Raw genomic sequence first — 21,121 nt, forward strand, 5'->3', positions numbered from 1 at the left:
GTTGAAATTAATGTTTAATTCTATCAATTTTCTTAGGTTATTAAATGCTGGTCTTCCTTGATCTATACTTGCTTTATTTCTTTTGTCCCTCTACCATCACTGTTAATGCAACTTCTTAAATACACAAAAACATTTCAGTTGGTAAAGTTCCCTATTGCCTATTATACTTTTTTTTTTGGTCATTTCTAATTTGAAAACAACCATTAATTTTTTCTTTACGGCATTAAATGTCAGCCGATAATTTTTTTAATTTTTCCAATTATTTGTTAGTCAGTTCTTGTAAAACTTCCCCACTATCCGTGATGAGGGTAATAACATCTGTATAGAGTAAATCTGAAATTGACTTCATAACTAATCTTTCATTCAAGAACGTGGCTCCTGTTCCAGAGGTCGGTGGGTTTCCCGAGTTCTCCCAGTTCACACAGCTGTAAATGAATACCTAAGTTGGGGAAGTCAATGCGATAGAGGACAGTACCGACCATGTTGCCTCCTTGTGTACCAAAGACTCAGTAAACAGCAGTGTGCTATATCCACATTGTCCATAAAGGCCATTCATGCCTATGGAACCCACTTTCATTTCAATATCTATTCCTTCACCGCTACTTACAACTTGTCTCATTAAAATTCTAGATATGTATCATAATTATATAGTTACAATAGTGTGATGTTAAAGGGTGGCGGGTGAAACTTGTAAAGCACGTGGTATGTCCTCTGCCCTGACCTGGAGGAATATCCTCCACAGCAGGTCCGGGAGATATTACTGTGTCCTGACCTGGAGGAACATCTCCCACAGGCCGGGAGATATTACTGTGTCCTGACCTGGAGGAATATCTCCCACAACAGGTCCGGGAGATATTACTGTGTCCTGACCTGGAGAATATCTCCCACAGCAGGTCCGAGAGATATTACTGTGTCCTGGCCTGGAGGAATATCTCACAACAGGTCAGGAGATATTACTGTGATATGGCCTGGAGGAGTATCTCCACAGCAGGTCCGAGATATTACTGTGTCCTGGCCTGGAGGAATATCTCCCCAGCAGGTCCGGGAGATTACTGCGTCCTGGCCTGGAGGAATATCTCCCACAACAGGTCGGAGATATTACTTTGTGTCTAGATGGAATATCTCACAACAGGTCGGGAGATATTACTGTGTCTGGCTGGAGGAATATCTCTCACAACAGGGCCGGGAGATATTACTGTGTCCTGGCCTGGAGGAATATCTCCCACAGGTCCGGGGACTGTGTCCTGACCTGGAGGAATATCTGCCACAACAGGTCCGGGAGATATTGCTGCGTCCCGGCCTGGAGGAATATCTCCACAGCAGGTTTGGGAGATATTAATACGCCTGGCTGGAGGAATATCTCCCACAACAGGTCCGGGGAGATATTACTGACGCCCTGGCCTGGAGGAATATCTCCCACAGCAGGTCTGGGAGATATTAATACGCCTGGCCTGGAGGAATATCTCCCACAGCAGGTCTGGGAGATATTACCGTGTCCTGACCTGGAGGAATATCTCCCACAGCAGGTTCGGGAGATATTAATGCGCCCTGGCCTGGAGGAATATCTCCCACAACAGGTGGAGATATTACTGTGTCCTGACCTGGAGGAATATCTGCCACAACAGGTCCGGGAGATATTGCTGCGTCCTGGCCTGGAGGAATATCACAACAGGTTTGGGAGATATTAATGCGCCTGGCCTGGAGGAATATCTCCCAACAGGTCTGGGAGATATTAATACGCCCTGGCCTGGAGGAATATCCCACAGCAGGTCTGGGAGATATTATAGCGCCCTGGCCTGGAGGAATATCTCCCACAGCAGGTCTGGGAGATATTACGTGTCTGACCTGGAGGAATATCTCCCACAGCAGGTCCGGGATATATTAAAGCGGCCTGGAGAATATCCCCACAGCAGGTCTGGGAGATATTAATACGCCTGGCCTGGAGAAATATCTCACAGCAGGTCAGGGGATATAATGAGCCCTGGCCTGGAGAATATCTCCCGGTTTGGGAGATAATGCCCTAGCCTGGAGGATCTCACAGCAGGTCTGGGAGATATTAATACGCCCTGGCCTGGAGGAATATCTCCCACAGCAGGTCTGGGAGATATTAATAGCGCCCTGGCCTGGAGAATATCTCCCATAGCAGGTCTGGGAGATATTATGCGCCTGGCCTGGAGGAATATCTCCCACAGCAGGTCCAGGAGATATTATACGCCCTGGCCTGGAGGAATATCTCCCACAGCAGGTCTGGAGATATTACCGTGTTCTGACCTGGAGGAATATCTCCCACAGGGTTCGGGAGATATTAATGCCTGGCCTGGAGGAATATCTCCCACAACAGGTCGGGAGATATTACTGTGTCTGACCTGGAGGAATATCTGCCACAACAGGTCCGGAGATATTGCTGCGTCCCTGGCCTGGAGGAATATCTCCCCAACAGGTTTGGGAGATATTTATACGCCCTGGCCTGGAGGAATATCTCCACAACAGGTCTGGGAGATATTAATACGCACTGGAGGAATATCTCCACAACAGGTCTGGGAGATATGTACGCCCTGGCCTGGAGAATATCTCCCACAGCAGGTCTGGGAGATATTACTGTGTCCTGACCTGGAGAATATCTCCACAGCAGGTCCGGAGGATATATTAATGCGCCCTGGCCTGGAGGAATATCCCCCACAGCAGGTCTGGAGATATTAATACGCCTGGCCTGGAGAAATATCTCCCACAGCAGGTCTGGGAGATATATACGCCCTGGCCTGGAGGAATATCTCCCACAGCAGGTCTGGGAGATAAATGTACGCCTGGCCTGGAGGAATATCTCCCACAGCAGGTCTGGGAGATATATACGCCCTGGCCTGGAGGAATATCTCCCACAGCAGGTCTGGGAGGCCCTGGCACCCTGGCAGGATATCTCCCATAGCAGGTCTGGGAGATATTTCTGTGTGTCCGGCCTAGAGGAATATCTCCACAACAGGTCTGGGAGATATTAGCCACCTGGCCTGGAGGAATATCCTCACAGCAGGTCTGGGAATGCATTGCGCCCTGGCCTGGAGGAATATCTCCCACAGCAGGTCTGGGAGATATTAATACGCCCTGGCCTGGAGGAATATCTCCCACAACAGGTCTGGGAGATATTAATATACGCCCTGGCCTGGAGAATATCTCCCACAACAGGTCTGGGAGATATGTACGCCCTGGCCTGGAGGAATATCTCCCCATAGCAGGTCTGGGAGATATTAGCTACGCCCTGGCCTGGAGAATATCTACAGCAGGTCTGGGGATATTAATACGCCTGGCCTGGAGGAATATCTCCCACAGCAGGTCTGGGAGATATTAATACGCCCTGGCCTGGAGAATGTCTCCCACAGCAGGTCTGGGAGATATTGTACGCCTTGGCCTGGAGGAATATCTCCCACAGCAGGTCTGGGAGATATTAATACGCCCTGGCCTGGAGGAATATATAGCAGGTCTGGAGATATTTCTGTGTCTGGCCTGAGGAATATCTCACAACAGGTCAGGGAGATATTACTGTGTCCTGACCTGGAGGAATATATCCCGCAGCAGGTCTGGTAGATATGCATACATACGGAGGAATATCTCAGCAGGTCTGGGAGATATCAATGCGCCCTGGCCTGGAGGTCTCCCCATGCAGGTCTGGGAGATATTTCTGTGTCCTGGCCTAGAGGAATATCTCCCACAACAGGTCCGGGAGATATTACTGTGTCTGCTTGCCTGGAGGAATATCTCCCACAACAGGTCCGGGAGATATTTCTGTGTCCTGGCCTGGAGGAATATCTCCCATAGCAGGTCTGGGAGATATTTCTGTGTCCTGGCCTAGAGGAATATCTCCCACAACAGGTCCGGGAGATATTACTGTGTCCTGGCCTAGAGGAATATCTCCCACAACAGGTCGGGGAGATATTACTGTGTCCTGACCTGGAGGAATATCTCCCACAATAGGTCCGGGAGATATTAATGCGCCCTGGCCTGGAGGAATATCTCCCACAATAGGTCCGGGAGATATTACTGTGTCCTGGCCTGGAGGAATATCTCCCACAGCAGGTCTGGGAGATATTAATACGCCCTGGCCTGGAGGAATATCTCCCATAGCAGGTCTGGGAGATATTTCTGTGTCCTGGCCTAGAGGAATATCTCCCACAACAGGTCCGGGAGATATTTCTGTGTCCTGACCTGGAGGAATATCTCCCACAGCAGGTCTGGGAGATATTAATACCCCCTGGCCTGGAGGAATATCTCCCATAGCAGGACTGGGAGATATTTCTGTGTCCTGGCCTAGAGGAATATCTCCCACAACAGGTCCGGGAGATATTACTGTGTCCTGACCTGGAGGAATATCTCCCACAGCAGGTCTGGGAGATATTAATACGCCCTGGCCTGGAGGAATATCTCCCATAGCAGGTCTGGGAGATATTTCTGTGTCCTGGCCTGGAGGAATATCTCCCACAACAGGTCCGGGAGATATTACTGTGTCCTGGCCTGGGGGAATATCTCCCACAACAAGTCCGGGAGATATTTCTGTGTCCTGGCCTAGAGGAATATCTCCCACAACAGGTCCGGGAGATATTACTGTGTCCTGACCTGGAGGAATATCTCCCACAACAAGTCCGGGAGACATTTCTGTGTCCTGGCCTGGAGGAATATCTCCCACAATAGGTCCGGGAGATATTAATGCGCCCTGGCCTGGAGGAATATCACCCACAATAGGTCCGGGAGATATTACTGTGTCCTGGCCTGGGGGAATATCTCCCACAACAAGTCCGAGAGATATTACTGTGTCCTGACCTGGAGGAATATCTCCCACAATAGGTCCGGGAGATATTAATGCGCCCTGGCCTGGAGGAATATCTCCCCCAATAGGTCCGGGAGATATTACTGTGTCCTGGCCTGGAGGAATATCTCCCACAACAGGTCCGGGAGATATTACTGTGTCCTGACCTGGAGGAATATCTGCCACAGCAGGTCCGGGAGATATTACTGTGTCCTGGCTTGGAGGAATATCTCCCATAACAGGTCCGGGAGATATTACTGTGTCGTGGATTGGAGGAATATCTCCCACAACAGGTCCGGGAGATATTAATGCGTCCTTGCCTGGTGGAATATTTCCGACAACAGGTTTGGGAGATATTACTTTGTCCTGGCCTGGAGGAATATCTCCCACAACAGGTCCGGGAGATATTACTGTGTCCTGACCTGGAGGAATATCTCCCACAACAGGTCGGGGAGATATTACTGTGTCCTGGCCTGGAGGAATATCTCCCACAACACGTTTGGGAGATATTACTGCGTCCTGACCTGGAGGAATATCTCCCACAACAGATCCGGGAGATATTACTGTGTCCTGACCTGGAGGAATATCTCCCACAACAGGTTTGGGAGACATTACTTTGTCCTGGCCGGGAGAAATATCTCCCACAACAGGTCCGGGAGATATTACTGTGTCCTGACCTGGAGGAATATCTGCCACAGCAGGTCCGGGAGATATTACTGCGTCTTGGCCTGGAGGAATATCTCCCACAACAGGTCTGGGAGATATTACTGTGTCCTGGCCTGGAGGATTATCTCCCACAACAGGTCCGGGAGATATTACTGCGTCCTGGCCTGGAGGAATATCTCCCACAACAGGTTTGGGAGATATCAATAAGCCCTGGCCTGTAGGAATATCTCCCGCAACAGGTCTGGGAGATATTAATACGCCCTGGCCTGGAGGAATATCTCCCACAGCAGGTCTGATAGATATTACCGTGTCCTTACCTGGAGGAATATCTCCCACAGCAGGTCTGGGAGATATTAATACGCCCTGGCCTGGAGGAATATCTCCCACAACAGGACTGGGAGATATTACTGTGTCCTGGCCTGGAGGAATATCTCCCACAACAGGTCCGGAAGATATTACTGTGTCCTGACCTGGAGGAATATCTGCCACAACAGGTCCGGGAGATATTACTGCGTCCTGGTCTGGAGGAATATCTCCCACAACAGGTTTGGGAGATATCAATACGCCCTGGCCTGGAGGAATATCTCCCACAACAGGTCTGGGAGATATTAATACGCCCTGGCCTGGAGGAATATCTCCCACAACAGGTCCGGGAGATATTACTGTGTCCTGACCTGGAGGAATATCTCCCACAATAGGTCCGGGAGATATTAATGCGCTCTGGCCTGGAGGAATATCTCCCACAACAGGTCCGGGAGATATTACTGTGTCCTGACCTGGAGGAATATCTCCCGCAGTAGGTCCGGGAGATATTTCTGTGTCCTGGCCTGGAGGAATATCTCCCACATCAGGTCCGGGAGATGTTACTGCGTCCTGGCCTGGTGGAATATCTCCCACAATAGGTCCGGGAGATATTAATGCGCCCTGGCCTGGACGAATATCTCCCACAACAAGTCCGGGAGATATTACTGTGTCCTGACCTGGAGGAATATCTCCCGCAACAGGTCCGGGAAATATTTCTGCGTCCTGTCCTGGGGGATTATCTCCCACAGCAGGTCCGGGAGATTTTAATGCGCCCTGGCCTGCAGGAATATCTCCCACAGCAGGTCTGGGAGATGTTAATACGCCCTGGCCTGGAGGAATATCTCCCACAACAGGTCTGGGAGATATTAATACGCCCTGGCCTGGAGGAATATCTCCCACAGCAGGTCTGGGAGATATTAATGAGCCCTGGCTTGGAGGAATATCTCCCACAACAGGTACGAGAGATATTACTGTGTCCTGACCTGGAGGAATATCTCCCACAGCAGGTCTGGGAGCTATTAATACGCCCTGGCCTGTAGGAATATCTCCCACAGCAGGTCTGGGAGATATTAATACGCCCTGGCCTGGAGGAATATCTCCCACAACAGGTCTGGGAGATATTAATACACCCTGGCCTGGAGGAATATCTCCCACAAAAGGTCTGGGAGATATTAATACGCCCTGGCCTGGAGGAATATCATCGACAACAGGTCTGGGAGATATTAATACGCCCTGGCCTGGAGGAATATCTCCCACAGCAGGTCTGGGAGATATTAATGAGCCCTGGCTTGGAGGAATATCTCCCACAACAGGTACGAGAGATATTACTGTGTCCTGACCTGGAGGAATATCTCTCACAGCAGGTCTGGGAGCTATTAATACGCCCTGGCCTGGAGGAATATCTCCCACAGCAGGTCTGGGAGATATTAATGAGCCCTGGCCTGGAGGTATATCTCCCACAGCAGGTCTGGGAGCTATTAATACGCCCTGGCCTGGAGGAATATCTCCCACAGCAGGTCTGGGAGATATTAATGAGCCCTGGCCTTGAGGAATATCTCCCACAGCAGGTCTGGGAGATATTAATACGTCCTGGCCTGGAGGAATATCTCCCACAGCAGGTCTGGGAGATATTACCGTGTCCTGACCTGGAGGAATATCTCCCACAGCAGGTCTGGGAGATATTAATACGCCCTGGCCTGGAGGAATATCTCCCACAGCAGGTCTGGGAGATATTACCGTGTCCTGACCTGGAGGAATATCTCCCACAGCAGGTCTGGGAGATATTAATACGCCCTGGCCTGGAGGAATATCTCCACAGCAGGTCTGGGAGATATTACTGTCTCTGGTTTCGGAGAATATCTCCAGGTATAGTCTGGGAGATATTAATACGCCCTGGCCTGGAGGAATATCTCCCACAGCAGGTCTGGGAGATATTAATACGCCCTGGCCTGGAGGAATATCTCCCACAGCAGGTCTGGGAGATATTAATACGCCTTGGCCTGGAGGAATATCTCCCACAACAGGTGTGGGAGATATTAATACGCCCTGGCCTGGAGGAATATCTCCCACAACAGGTCTGGGAGATATTATTACGCCCTGGCCTGGAGGAATATCTCCCACAACAGGTCTGGGAGATATTAATACGCCCTGGCCTGGAGGAATATTCCACAGCAGGTCTGGGAGATATGAAGATGCCTGGCCTGGAGGAATATTCTCCCACAACAGGCTCCGGGGAGATATTACGCCCTGGTTTGGAGGAATATCTCCCACAGCAGGTCTGGGAGATATGAATACGCCTTGGCCTGGAGGAATATCTCCCACAACAGGTGTGGGAGATATTACCGTGTCCTGACCTGGTGGAATATCTCCCACAGCAGGTCTGGGAGCTATTAATACGCCCTGGCCTGGAGGAATATCTCCCACAGCAGGTCTGGGAGATATTAATACGCCCTGGCCTGGAGGAATATCTCCCACAACAGGTCTGGGAGATATTAATACGCCCTGGCCTGGACGAATATCTCCCACAGCAGGTCTGGGAGATATTAATACGCCCTGGCCTGGAGGAATATCTCCCACAACAGGTTTGGGATATATTAATACGCCCTGGCCTGGAGGAATATCTCCCACAACAGGTCTGGGAGATATTAATACGCCCTGGCCTGGAGGAATATCTCCCACAGCAGGTCTGGGAGATATTAATGAGCCCTGGCTTGGAGGAATATCTCCCACAACAAGTCCGGGAGATATTACTGTGTCCTGACCTGGAGGAATATCTCCCGCAACAGGTCCGGGAAATATTTCTGCGTCCTGTCCTGGGGGATTATCTCCCACAGCAGGTCCGGGAGATTTTAATGCGCCCTGGCCTGCAGGAATATCTCCCACAGCAGGTCTGGGAGATGTTAATACGCCCTGGCCTGGAGGAATATCTCCCACAACAGGTCTGGGAGATATTAATGCCGCCCTGGCCTGGAGGAATATCTCACAGCAGGTCTGGGAGATGTGCAGCCTGGCTTGGGGAATATCTCCCACACCAGGTACAGAGATATTACTGTGTCCTGACCTGGAGGAATATCTCCCACAGCAGGTCTGGGGAGCTATTAATACGCCCTGGCCTGTAGGAATATCTCCCACAGCAGGTCTGGGAGATATTAATACGCCCTGGCCTGGAGGAATATCTCCCACAACAGGTCTGGGAGATATTAATACACCCTGGCCTGGAGGAATATCTCCCACAAAAGGTCTGGGAGATATTAATACGCCCTGGCCTGAGGAATATTCCCACAACAGGTCTGGGAGATATTTATACGCCCTGGTGAAGGAATATCTCCACAGCAGGTGGGAGATATTAATGAGCCCTGGCTTGGAGGAATATTCCCACAACAGGTACGAGAGATATACTGTGTCCTGACCTGGAGGAATATTCCCCACAGCAGGTCTGGGAGCTATTAATGCCCCTGGCCTGGGAGGAATATCTCCAGCAGGTCTGGGAGATATTAATGAGCCCTGGCTCGGAGGTATATCTCCCACAGCAGGTCTGGGAGCTATTAATACGCCCTGGCCTGGAGGAATATCTCCCACAGCAGGTCTGGGAGATATTAATGAGCCCTGGCCTTGAGGAATATCTCCACAGCAGGTCTGGGAGATATTAATACGTCCTGGCCTGGAGGAATATCTCCCACAGCAGGTCTGGGAGATATTACCAAGTTCCTGACCTGGAGGAATATCTCCACAGCAGGTCTGGGAGATATTACGCCCTGGCCTGGAGGAATATCTCCCAGCAGGTCTGGGAGATATTATCGTGTCCTGACCTGGAGGAATATCTCCCACAGCAGGTCTGAGATATTAACATGCCCTGGCCTGGAGGAATATCTCCCACAGCAGGTCTGGGAGATATTACCGTGTCCTGGCCTGAGGAATATCCCCACATCAGGTCTAGATGTTAATACGCCCTGGCTCTGGAGGAATATCCACAACAGGTCTGGGAGATATTAATACGCCCTGGTTGGAGGAATATCTCCCACAGCAGGTCTGGGAGATATTAATACGCCCTGGCTGGGGAATATTCCCAGCAGGTCTGGGAGATATTAATGCCCGGCCTGGAGGAATATCTCCAACAACAGGTCTGGGAGATATTAACACGCCTGGCCTGGAGGAATATCTCCCACAACAGGTCTGGAGATATTAATACGCCCTTGGAGGAATATTCCACAGGTCTGGGAGATATTAATCGCCCTGCTGGAGGAATATCTCCCACAACAGGTCAGGAGATATTAATACGCCCTGGCCTGGAGGAATATCTCCCACAGCAGGTCTGGGAGATAATACGTTTGCCTGGAGGAATATTCCCCACAACAGGTGGGAGATGTCCTGACCTGGTGGAATATTCCCACAGCAGGTCTGGGGTTTAAACGCCCTGGTCGGAGGAATATCTCCCACAGCAGGTCTGGGAGATATTAATACGCCCTGGCTGGAGGAATATCTCCCCAACAGGTCTGGGAGATATTAATACGCCCTGGCCTGGAGGAATATCTCCCACAGCAGGTCTGGGAGATATTAATACGCCCTGCCTGGAGGATATCTCCACAACAGGTCTGGGAGATATTATACGCCCTGGCTGGAGGAATATCTCCCACAACAGGTCTGGGAGATATGAACACCCCTGGAGGAATATCTCCCACAGCAGGTCTGAGATATTAATGAGCCTCTGGCTTGGAGGAATATTCCCCACAACAGGTACGAGAGATATTACTGTGTCCTGACCTGGAGGAATATCTCCCACAGCAGGTCTGGGAGCTTACGCTGCCTTGGCTTGAGGAATATCTCCCCACAGCAAGTCTGGGAGATATTAATGGCCAAGCCTGGAGGAATATTCCCACAGCAGGTCTGGGAGCTATTACGCCCTGGCTTGGAGGAATATCTCCCACAGCAGGTCTGGGAGATATTATTGAGCCCTGGCTTGAGGAATATCTCCCCACAGCAGGTCTGGGAGATATTAATACACCCTGTCCTGGAGGAATATCTCCACAGCAGGTCTGGGAGATATTACTGTGTTCCTGACCTGGAGGAATATCTCCACAGCAGGTCCTGGGAGATATTAATACGCCCGGCCTGGAGGAATATTCCCCACAGCAGGTCTGGGAGATACTACCGTGTCCTGACCTGGAGGAATATCTCCCACAGCAGGTCTGGGAGATATTAATGCGCCCTGGCTCGGGGAATATCTCCCAAAGCAGGTCTGGGAGATATTACCGTGTCCTGACCTGGAGGAATATCTCCCACAGCAGGTCTGGGAGATATTACTACGCCCTGCCTGGGGAATATCTCCCACAGCAGGCCTGGGAGATATTAATACGCCTACCTGGAGGAATATCTCCCACAACAGGTCTGGGAGATAATTACGCCCTGGTTTGAGGAATATCTCCCACAACAGGTCTGGGAGATATTAATAGCGCCCTGGCCTGGAGGAATATCTCCCACAGGTCTGGGAGATATTAATACGCCTGGCCTGGAGGAATATCTCCCACAACAGGTCTGGGAGATATTAATACGCCCTGGCCTGGGGAATATCTTCCACAGCAGGTCTGGGAGATATTAATACGTCCTGACCTGGTGGAATATCTCCCACAGCAGGTTCGGGAGATATTAATGCGCCTGGCCTGAGGAATATTCCCACAACAGGTCCGGGAGATATTACTGTGTCCTGACCTGAGGAATATCTCCCACAACAGGTGTGGGAGGATATTACTGTGTCCTGGTTTGAGGAATTCCCACAACAGGTCCGGGAGATATTATCAGGTCCTGCCTGGAGGAATATCTCCCACAGCAAGTCCGGGAGATATTACTGTGTTCTGGCCTGGAGGAATATCTCCCACAACAGGTCCGGGAGATATTACTGTGTCCTGGTCTGGAGGAATATCTCCCACAACAGGTCCGGGAGATATTACTGTGTCCTGGCCTGGAGGAATATCTCCCACAACAGGTCCGGAGATATTGTCTCTGACCTGAGGAATATCTCCCACAACAGGTCCGGGAGATATTACTGTGTCCTGACCTGGAGGAATATCTCCCACAACAGGTCCGGGAGATATTACTGTGTCCTGGCCTGGAGGAATATCTCCCACAGCAGGTCCGGGAGATATTACTGTGTCCTGGCCTGGAGGAATATTTCACAACAGGTCCGGGAGATATTACTGTGTCCTGACCTGGAGGAATATCTCCCCACAGCAGGTCCGGGAGATATTACTGTGTCCTGCCTGGAGGAATATCCTCCACAACAGGTCCAAGACATTACTGTGTCTGATCTGAGGAATATCTCCCACAGCAGGTCCGGGAGATATTACTGTGTCCCTGAGTGGAGGAATATCTCCCCACAACAGGTCCGGGAGATATTACTGTGTCCTGGCCTGGAGGAATATCTCCCATAACAGGTCCCGGGAGATATATTGTGTCCTGACCTGGAGGAATATCTCCCACAACAAGTCCGGGAGATATTACTGTCCTGGTTTGAGAGAATATCCCCACAACAGGTCCGAGATATTGTGTCCTGACCTGGAGGAATATTCCCTGCCAACAGTCCGGGAGATATTACTGTGTCCTGACCTGGAGGAATATCTCCCACAACAGGGTCCGGGTAGGATATTACTGTGTCCTGGTTCTGGAGGAATATCTCCCACAGCAGGTCCGGAGATATTACTGTGTCTCTGGAGAGCTGGAGGAACATCTCCCACAACAGCTGTGGGAGATGTTACTGTGTCCTGCCTGGAGGAATATCTCCCACAACAGGTCCGGGAGATATAATGTGTCCTGGACCTGGAGGAATATCTCCCACAACAGGTCCGGGAGATATTACTGCGTCCTGGCCTGGAGTATCTCCCACAACAGCTGTCGGGAGATATACTGTGCCCTGGCCTGGAGGAATATCTCCCACAACAGGTCCGGGGGATATTACTGTGTCTGGCCTGAGGAATATCTCCACAACAGGTCCGGGAGATATTACTGTGTCCTGGCCTGGAGGAATATCTCCCACAACAGGTCCGGGAGATATTACTGTGTCCTGACCTGAGGAATATCTCCCACAACAGGTCCGGGAGATATTATTGTGTCCTGGCCTGGAGGAATATCTCCCACAACAGGTTCGGGAAGAAAGCCACGTCATCTTCTATAAACTATTGAGTTAATATTTACTTCAGATTTTTCTTTGGTGTGAGATTTATGGAAATTACATTACGAGTTTCTGGCTGAGACAACTGTGTGAAATATAAACTGTCCGGAGAATCTGTTGACGTGTGAATTACTACCTCAGACCATTATTTCATATACCTGAAGTTCAGTTTAACACTAATCAAGATAACAACAATTTTAGTCAGTGATCTTTTCGAGAACCAAAAATATGTATATTTTCCTGGGTGGTGTAGAGGTAGGGAGTGTAGGGGCGGGTATTGTTGACTTGATATACATGAACAATAGTGCCTTTCTGACACTGCCGCGAGTCTGGCGTGTTCTCCTTAAAGGTGACACACCAACACCTCTCGAGAACCATTAGAACATTAATAATATCTTTAAGAGTGTCTCAGAACCGAGCCATTACCATGCTTGATCGAGAGAAACAAGTTAGACTACATTACAAACATATGACGCTATCAAATATTTACAAACTGTTCTTTCTTCCCCAGATGTGGACTCCTGCCTAATTATGCATTAGGTGTAAGTTAATGACCGGGGTGTGTGTTGTATTACTCTCCGTACCCTAAACTGTGGTACGCTGGCGTGAGCACACACACATACACATACATACATACATACACACACACACACACACACACACACACATTAATATCAACAAGAACAAACACATTATGCTAATTACCATTGCTGGCTTTCTCTACAATGTATTCAACTTCACAATAAACACTTTGAATTTAATCCTCTACTATTACTAATAACCAAGTTCATTCTTCTTCCACCGACGTAAATATTGACCGATGTTAAGTGAACCACACGACAAGTTCTTCACGTGACAAGTTTTCCTTCTTTCTTATGGACGCATTCTTACTCTTCACCTTGTTCTTGAAGCATCTATAATTTCACTACTTCTTTCTCATTACCCAAATAATAGCCCCAAACCTGTCTAGAGGTTTTTATCTTATACTGTTTAAGGATTGTTTCTTGAAGGGTAGAGAAATGAACATTGTGGAGAAAATATATCAATTCGTAAAATTTACTTTGGTACAGCCGGCGAGAAAAACAAATATTCTGTCTTTTCTGTTAACTTCAGGAGCAATACATTTATTTTGGTCGGTTGATATGTTGAGCATGCAAAATAATGATCACACACTCTCTCAGTCTTTAATATTTAGACATAATTTAGCTGTATTTTTTTTGCAGATCTATGTTATATATTACTTACTTTCTAAGCTACTAAAAACCAACACTCTCCTCTGGTTTCAAGACAGCATTATAATCGTCTTGTTGTGTAGCACCTGCTTATCATCGTCTTTATGACAGGCAGGAGAAGACAGATATAATTTAATTATGTACTGTATGTCAGACATATTAGTAGTTGTTTCGGCGTTATAGTGTATAGATGTGTGTGTGTGTGTGTGTGCACAGGGTGGTGTGATGCGTCTTGTGTGGCAGCATTATGTTAGTGTTAAGGTGGAGGCAGTGTTTGCTCCCTATCGCTTTCAGCTACCGCCGCTGGCTAGCCCTCGTGGTGAACAGAGAAGCAACTTGCACAAATCTTCGCCTGCCAGTACACAGCCTTTTCATCATCAAGACTCCTTCTGTGCCTCCTGGTGACAACACACGGTAATTGGGTGCCTCACGGGCCCAGGCTAGACGAGAGCAGGGATCTCAGAGCAGCAGTGAGCCCCAGAAGGATGGCGCATTGGCTCACTGGAATGTGGACACGTCCTGGCGCCTAACAACCACTGCCCCGCTGTCTTGCGGATTAACCTTGGTAGGAAGGCTCACGGACTAAACCCTGAACGAAAATCTGCGGTGGAGCCCCCTATCAGGCAGAAATGCTTAACAGAGCTCCAACAAGACCCCAACGGCGGTATAGGCAGAAGAGACACGAGAACACAGCAAACTACACCGGCGGATAAGGCAATGAATGATGGGCAAGCTACTAAAGTGAAACCCAAGAAACTGAGCTATCAGTAGTCCTTTGCAACTCACCCTCCTCCCAGTCGTTGCAACATTTGCACCACCGGATCAGGAAAACGGAGAGCCTAGATGTGTGGTTGCAGCCTGTGCTGCTGCCTCACCACATAAATCAACTAATGCACAGCCATCATCCAGCTCATTATACTTCTCATCAACATCAAAACCCCTATACCCCCAAATATCCGTGCGACAGATGAGTGACGACAGGGACAGGCAGAGATGACTGCCGAGATTCTACATTCAAAACTTCACATGGGCAACATAGATAAGATGGTCGTTTATTCATTGAGATCATGGCAGCAGTGCAATCCGGTCCTGTCTATGCGACTGAGCAGCCCTCTGAGACCCACTCTGCTCACCCCACATGGGAGGGCGAGGAAAGGTGCCCTAAACATAGGCCCTGAAGAACCAACCTGATTGGGCAACTGTACCCAGTAAGGTCACCCTATGCAGTCGAAAATGCAATCATAATCACAGTAAAACAAAACCAAACTATATAACCTCTTATGGTCGCTGCATGGAACGTCAGGACCCTTCTGGATACTGGCAGAAATGAGCGTCCTAAAAGAAGATTCCTTTTGACAAAAGAGCTGGCTAGGTATAACATCGACATAGCAGCCATTGCCGAGTCCCAGCTCCCAGACGGCGACTCACAGAATAGGGGTATGGCTATACCTTCTTCTGGAAGAGTAAGCCTGCTACAGAGAGAAACCACATATATGGAGTAGGCTATGTCATCCACCAATGCATCCTGTTGGGATCAACGAGTGCCTCATGAAGGCTCGAGTCCTACTGAATTACTCACATCATGCCTTCTTCATTAGTGTATACACCACAACACTAAATGCAGATGACGACATCAAGGGGGCCCTTTTATGCCAACCTTGACAAGGTGCTAAACTCTATCAGCAGAGAAGATAAGGTTGTGCTCCAAGGTGACTTTAATGCCAGAGTTAGCAGAGATGCTTACAATTGGCAAGTGTGCTGCACACAACCTCACTATCACCAATACCTTGTTTAGGCAGGCGGACAAGTTCAAGGGTTCGAGGCAACACCCACGACGCAAACACTGGCATCTCATTGACTACATTTTTGTCATAGAAAAAGATCGCCTAGATGTCCTCATCACCCAAGTCAGGCGTGGCTCAGGCCACTGCAACACTGATCGTCAGCTAATCAAACAAGCTATCACTTCACGTCGCCCCAAATCGGCGAGGGCAACAAGCCTCCAGAAGAGGTTTAAACACTAAGCGTCTGGAGGATCCATTGGTAGCACATGCCTTCAGAGAGCAGCTCGAACATAGGCTGATAAACATCCCGACAACAAAACCCAAATCCAGTGCTAGATGAGGTATTCTCGACACAATCATGACAAAAAATGCAGAGACCCTTGGCCACATTGAAAGAATACATCAGGACTGGTTTAATGAAAATGCCCTGGAAATCAATATACTCGTCAAAGCTAAACTGTTTGGCAGAACAATCTGTAGTATCGAACCAAAGCTGATACCTCGCAAGAAGAAAGTGGCGGCTGTTACAACCTTCACTCCCTCTTCTAGGACTCACTACAGGATGTATAGTCAGCCCATAGGCCCATTATATCTGAGGAGACTCTGAAGTAACAGCTTCTGTTAACAGAGAGATTAAATGTTAGACACAGACCCTCACCTTATTTCTGGCTAACAACCTCCTAACAGCTGACAGGTGTTTATTTTAATACCACTGTTCCCTTAAAACTGGTTTAATCAAAACACAGCTTTAAACGATACAACAAAGTATATTTAACAACAAAATATAATGAATAAGTGGTCTCCATCCATGCACATACAAAAGGCCACAAATCAATTCACTTAAAATAATGTTATCTCCACCAAATACAATGCTCTCTCACTGCTACAATAATCTTTAGACTATAATGAACATATGACACTTTAGTTAACACCATAATTATCCATGATTGTCCAGATAATAATAGATAAATGTGCACCACCCAAGCTTGTACCTCCTATCCTCTTCAACCTAGCTACAGAGAACCTCGCCAAAACAAAAATGTTCCAATACTTTCTTGTTTCATCAACATATAATTTCTAATTTTCTTATACTTCACACCTGCTTCTTACAGTCTTTCATAACTGTATAAAAAATAAAAATACATTCTACAAAGTTTACATAATGAAACAAATACTATTATACATACTAATATAAAAATAATGAAGTATTTTTAAAAGTCTTTACCATAAGCTTTAAATTTTGATTCTAAGAAAAACAGGACACAATAGAAACTAAATTCATTGGGTAACTGAAACAAATATTGAGGGAAAGGGGAGATGACCGTTACACGGCCTAGTGTGAACTTCGCAATCTAAAGAATGACTGATTTAAAAATAAAGCATGTAACATGCAAAAACTTGCAGAACACCAAAAGATGTGCAAAATTTTCAATTCCACTAAAACATTTCATGGCGCATCCCCCCTGTTCATCCGATGGTAACTCCCAAATTAAAGACAAAGTGCTGGAAAGAGCACTACCATGCGCTGGTTAATCGAAACACCGATGTGGATGTCCGGACTACCCAGCAGGTCCCTCAGCATCCAGAGCTGACCCACCTAAGCTATCCTCCATCCCTGGATGAGGTAGCTACTGCCATCAAACAGATGAAAAATAACAAAGCCTCAGGGCCTGATGGAATCCCAGCCGAGGTGAATAAAGCTTACGACCCTTCTCTACTGTCTCCTGGAGTATATATGGGAAAAGGAGGAAATCCCCCAAGTTCTTAAAGACGCCTCCATCATCAATATTTATAAGAACAAGAGAGATCGGCCAGACTGTGGCAACTACTGCGGGATCTCGCTGCTGTCCGTATCCGGCAAGATTATCGCCAGAGTCCTCCTAACAGACTTATTCCTGAGACGCAATACTTCCTCCCAGAATCTCAATGTGTCTTTTGACCATTACATGGCACCACTGACATGATCTTTGCTGCCTGCCAGATACAGGAAAAGTGAAGAGAACAGCGTCGTGACTTGTACATGACCTTCATCGACTCGGTCAACAGGGAAACCCTCTGGAGGACCCTCAGCCGTTTGGCTGCCCACCAAATTTCTTTGCAATTGTAGGGCAACTGCCCGATGGCATGAGCAGCAGTGTCCTACAATGGCACCCAGTCTGAGTTATTCCCCTTTCAAACTGGGGTAAAACAAAGGTGTGTACTAGAGCCAATTCTCTTTTCCATTTTCTTGGCTGCCTTCCTTACTCATGCCAGTGCTAATTTAGCCGGCGGGGTGGAAATCCAGTACCGCATGAAGGATCTCTTCACCATAAGACGAATCCAGGCAGGAACAAAGGTGTTGGAAGCTTCCATTACTGAACTTCAGTATGCAGACGACATCATGCTTGTCGATCACACTGAACGCAACCTACAGGAGATCCTGAACACCTAAGCAGCTGCTTATGCCCATGCTTCAGCCACACCTCCACCATTCACCCAACTTAACAGTACTACTCTCTCTAATGTTACCCACTTTCAGTATCTCGGCTCCCACCTGTCCACCACCGCGGACATCGATGAAGAGATTCAACATTGGATCAGATGTGCATCTCAAGCCTTTGGCAGATTCTGAACCCGCGTCTACAGCTGTAGGGAACTGAAATTATCTGGAATTGAACATATATTGAACAGTGGTCCTCCTCACTCTGCTATATGGCTGCGAGACATAGGTCACATACAGGAGGCACCTCAAGGCTCTTGAAAACTTTCACGAACTTAGTCTATATTCCATCCTCCGATTTCGCTGGGAAGACAAGAGAACAAATGCCAGTATTCTCGCTGACTCCAACTGTAGGAGCATCGAAGTTACCATTATCCATGAAGAACTACGTCGGGCAGGCCATGTTACCCGCATGGACGACAAGAGACTGCCAAAGCAACTACTTAACAGTCACCTTACAAATAGTAAATGTAATGCTGGCGGGTAACTGAAAAGGTATAAGGATAGTCTTAAGAAATACCTGAAAAAGTGCCTAATCGACCCTCTCACCTGGGGCGATTACTTCACACCGTAACGCTTGGAGGAGCACCACACGAGAAGGTGTTAATACTTTCTAGTTAGCCCTATTGCAATCCGAGGTGGACAAGCGCCAACGCCGAAAGGACGCTGCCGCCGCCTTTCCCCACACTAGATGTAGCCTTTCCACACGTGCAACATCTGTGAACGACACTGCCGGTCCTGTATCGGCCGTTCTAGTCACCTCTGAGCTCGCCAACCTCGGTGACATCCTAAAAACTCATATCATTGTCTCATAGCTGGATGATTGTCATGCTCGATTCCGAGTGACAGCAAAGTCGTAATAGTATTGTGTATGAAACAAATAAACATTTAACGACTCGATATATATATATATATATATATATATATATATATATATATATATATATATATATATATATATATATATATATATATATATATATATATATATATATAGTTCCTCTGAAGATGTCTTGAATAAAGACAAGCTAAGGTACTCCGTTGTTTCCATTTTCCCGTGTGATTTTATCAAGATTTATCTTATCCACGTTTTCATTGTAGATTTACATGATATATATATATATATATATATATATATATATATATATATATATATATATATATATATATATATATATATATATATATATATTTAGATATATTTTATTTAGTATTATGTCACTTGAATGTAAATTATTATCGTTGTTATATTATCAAACAATTTTAAAATATTTGAAAAAAACAGACTGGCTTTTTTATTTCGTAATCTATAATTTCAAAATACTTCTTATTTAGTATATGGTTGTCAGTGTTATAATAAGAACATGCCGTAGGGGCGGGGATGGTACCCTTAGTATAAAACAGTTTTCGGCAAGTGCTGTGTTACATTGGTCTTACAACGAGTTTTAAAGCGTTCTGCACTGATATACATTCAAGTGTTATGACTCCATATTTCAAATTTTATAACAAAATGGAAAGGATATATTGGAACATAGTTTTTTTATATGTTCTATACTGTACTAAACTCTAGGTTAACATGTAAAAAGTATTTTATATTTTATATTTTCACTGCTCTTTAAAATGTAAGAGATGGACATAACGTACATATGTGCATAACGTTTTATGTCATGGATTTTGAGCTGAACCATAAAGTATATGAGTCATTCGAACAAATATTCATTTTTTAATTATGAATATCTTTGTCTAAGTCAGAAGTTTGCATAAGGATTCTTCTCTAGAATTCTATGAAATAAACAGATTTGGGTCATTAGAAACTTCCAATAAAATTATTTTGAGTTTGTTTCCGGTTACTGTAAATATAATGTTAATCTGTTTACATAATGATATGAGAACAATACTTGAGCGATTTTGAATTCAGAGACACTGTAGATATTCACACCCATAAGACTTCCCAAAGACCACAAAATGGATAACCCCTTTCCAACAATTGTGAAAACCATCAGTAATTCGTTAATTTAATGTATATTGATTGCACTTTTTTCCCTTTTTGTGTGTTCAATTTGCAATGTACACTTATTACCGGACTCCATATCATTGTGTATTATGGTAGGTCCCCGAAAATGAAAGCTCTTTTATTTTCGTGGTATGTAATCTATAGTAATGACATTCTAAAGTTGTGTTTACATATTCATCGAGCAAGGTCAGCTGTCTATGTAACATTATGTGAAGATTGTGGAATGGCACTTAGCAGATTAAACGCAATTTCAAGTGATAATCTCATGTTCCTAAATAATAAATAAAACTACTATTCTGCCAATAGTAAATATGTGGAAAAACAACAGGCAGTGTTAGCAATCACAAAACAAATTCACAGATGAGCAATAGTTTTAAGCAATGAGGAAAACATTCACTCTGCATAAGTCTTGGACACTCTCTACAAAAATATACAAGAATTGAGGATCCCAAGTGCTAGCGTAAAGAAAAACAATTCATCAGGATATGAAACTATTTACATACAAAGTGCAGATTTGGCTGGAAAATATTAACGAACCATGTAAAATGATGAGCCATTCACGGATAATGTAATGAGGTCCACTTTCATTCTAGTGGACAAGTTAATAAGCAAAACATGAGGTTCTGGGCCGCAGAGAAACTCCTGAGTGTATGTATAAAATGTTCCAGTGCGGTGAGATTTTGGTAAAT

At 46.7% G+C, this 21,121-nt stretch overlaps 1 protein-coding gene across 1 annotated transcript; it reads right to left on the reverse strand.

The window, feature by feature from the left end:
- Positions 1-359: 359 nt before the first annotated feature.
- LOC121879320 (basic proline-rich protein-like) lies at positions 360-12,482 on the reverse strand. The gene is made up of 14 exons (XM_042385926.1): positions 12,311-12,482; positions 9,571-9,670; positions 9,172-9,422; positions 8,524-8,925; positions 7,102-7,254; positions 6,745-6,846; positions 6,235-6,591; positions 5,929-6,030; positions 5,368-5,775; positions 4,603-5,163; positions 3,736-3,888; positions 1,503-1,652; positions 1,148-1,300; positions 360-490 (listed from the first exon to the last, which is right to left on the reverse strand). The coding sequence occupies exons 1-14, from the start codon at positions 12,480-12,482 to the stop codon at positions 360-362; spliced, it is 3,195 nt and encodes a 1,064-aa protein (XP_042241860.1).
- Between the last annotated feature and the right edge of the window lie 8,639 nt (positions 12,483-21,121).

Source organism: Homarus americanus, unplaced genomic scaffold (genome assembly GCF_018991925.1).
Source record: "Homarus americanus isolate GMGI-L3 unplaced genomic scaffold, GMGI_Hamer_2.0 scaffold16894, whole genome shotgun sequence".
NCBI lineage: Eukaryota > Metazoa > Arthropoda > Malacostraca > Decapoda > Nephropidae > Homarus > Homarus americanus.

Excerpts from the sequence above, each read along its gene's own strand:
- LOC121879320 (XM_042385926.1), bottom strand. The coding sequence starts at position 12,482 with ATGTTCCTCCAGCTCTCCAGAGACACAGTAATATCTCCGGACCTGCTG. Across the intron at positions 8,926-9,171 it reads TGTGGGGAATATTCCTCCAG|GCCAGGGCGTATTAATATCT; the intron begins GTCAGGACACAG and ends ATATTCCTCCAG. Across the intron at positions 5,776-5,928 it reads TGTGGCAGATATTCCTCCAG|GTAAGGACACGGTAATATCT; the intron begins GTCAGGACACAG and ends ATATTCCTCCAG.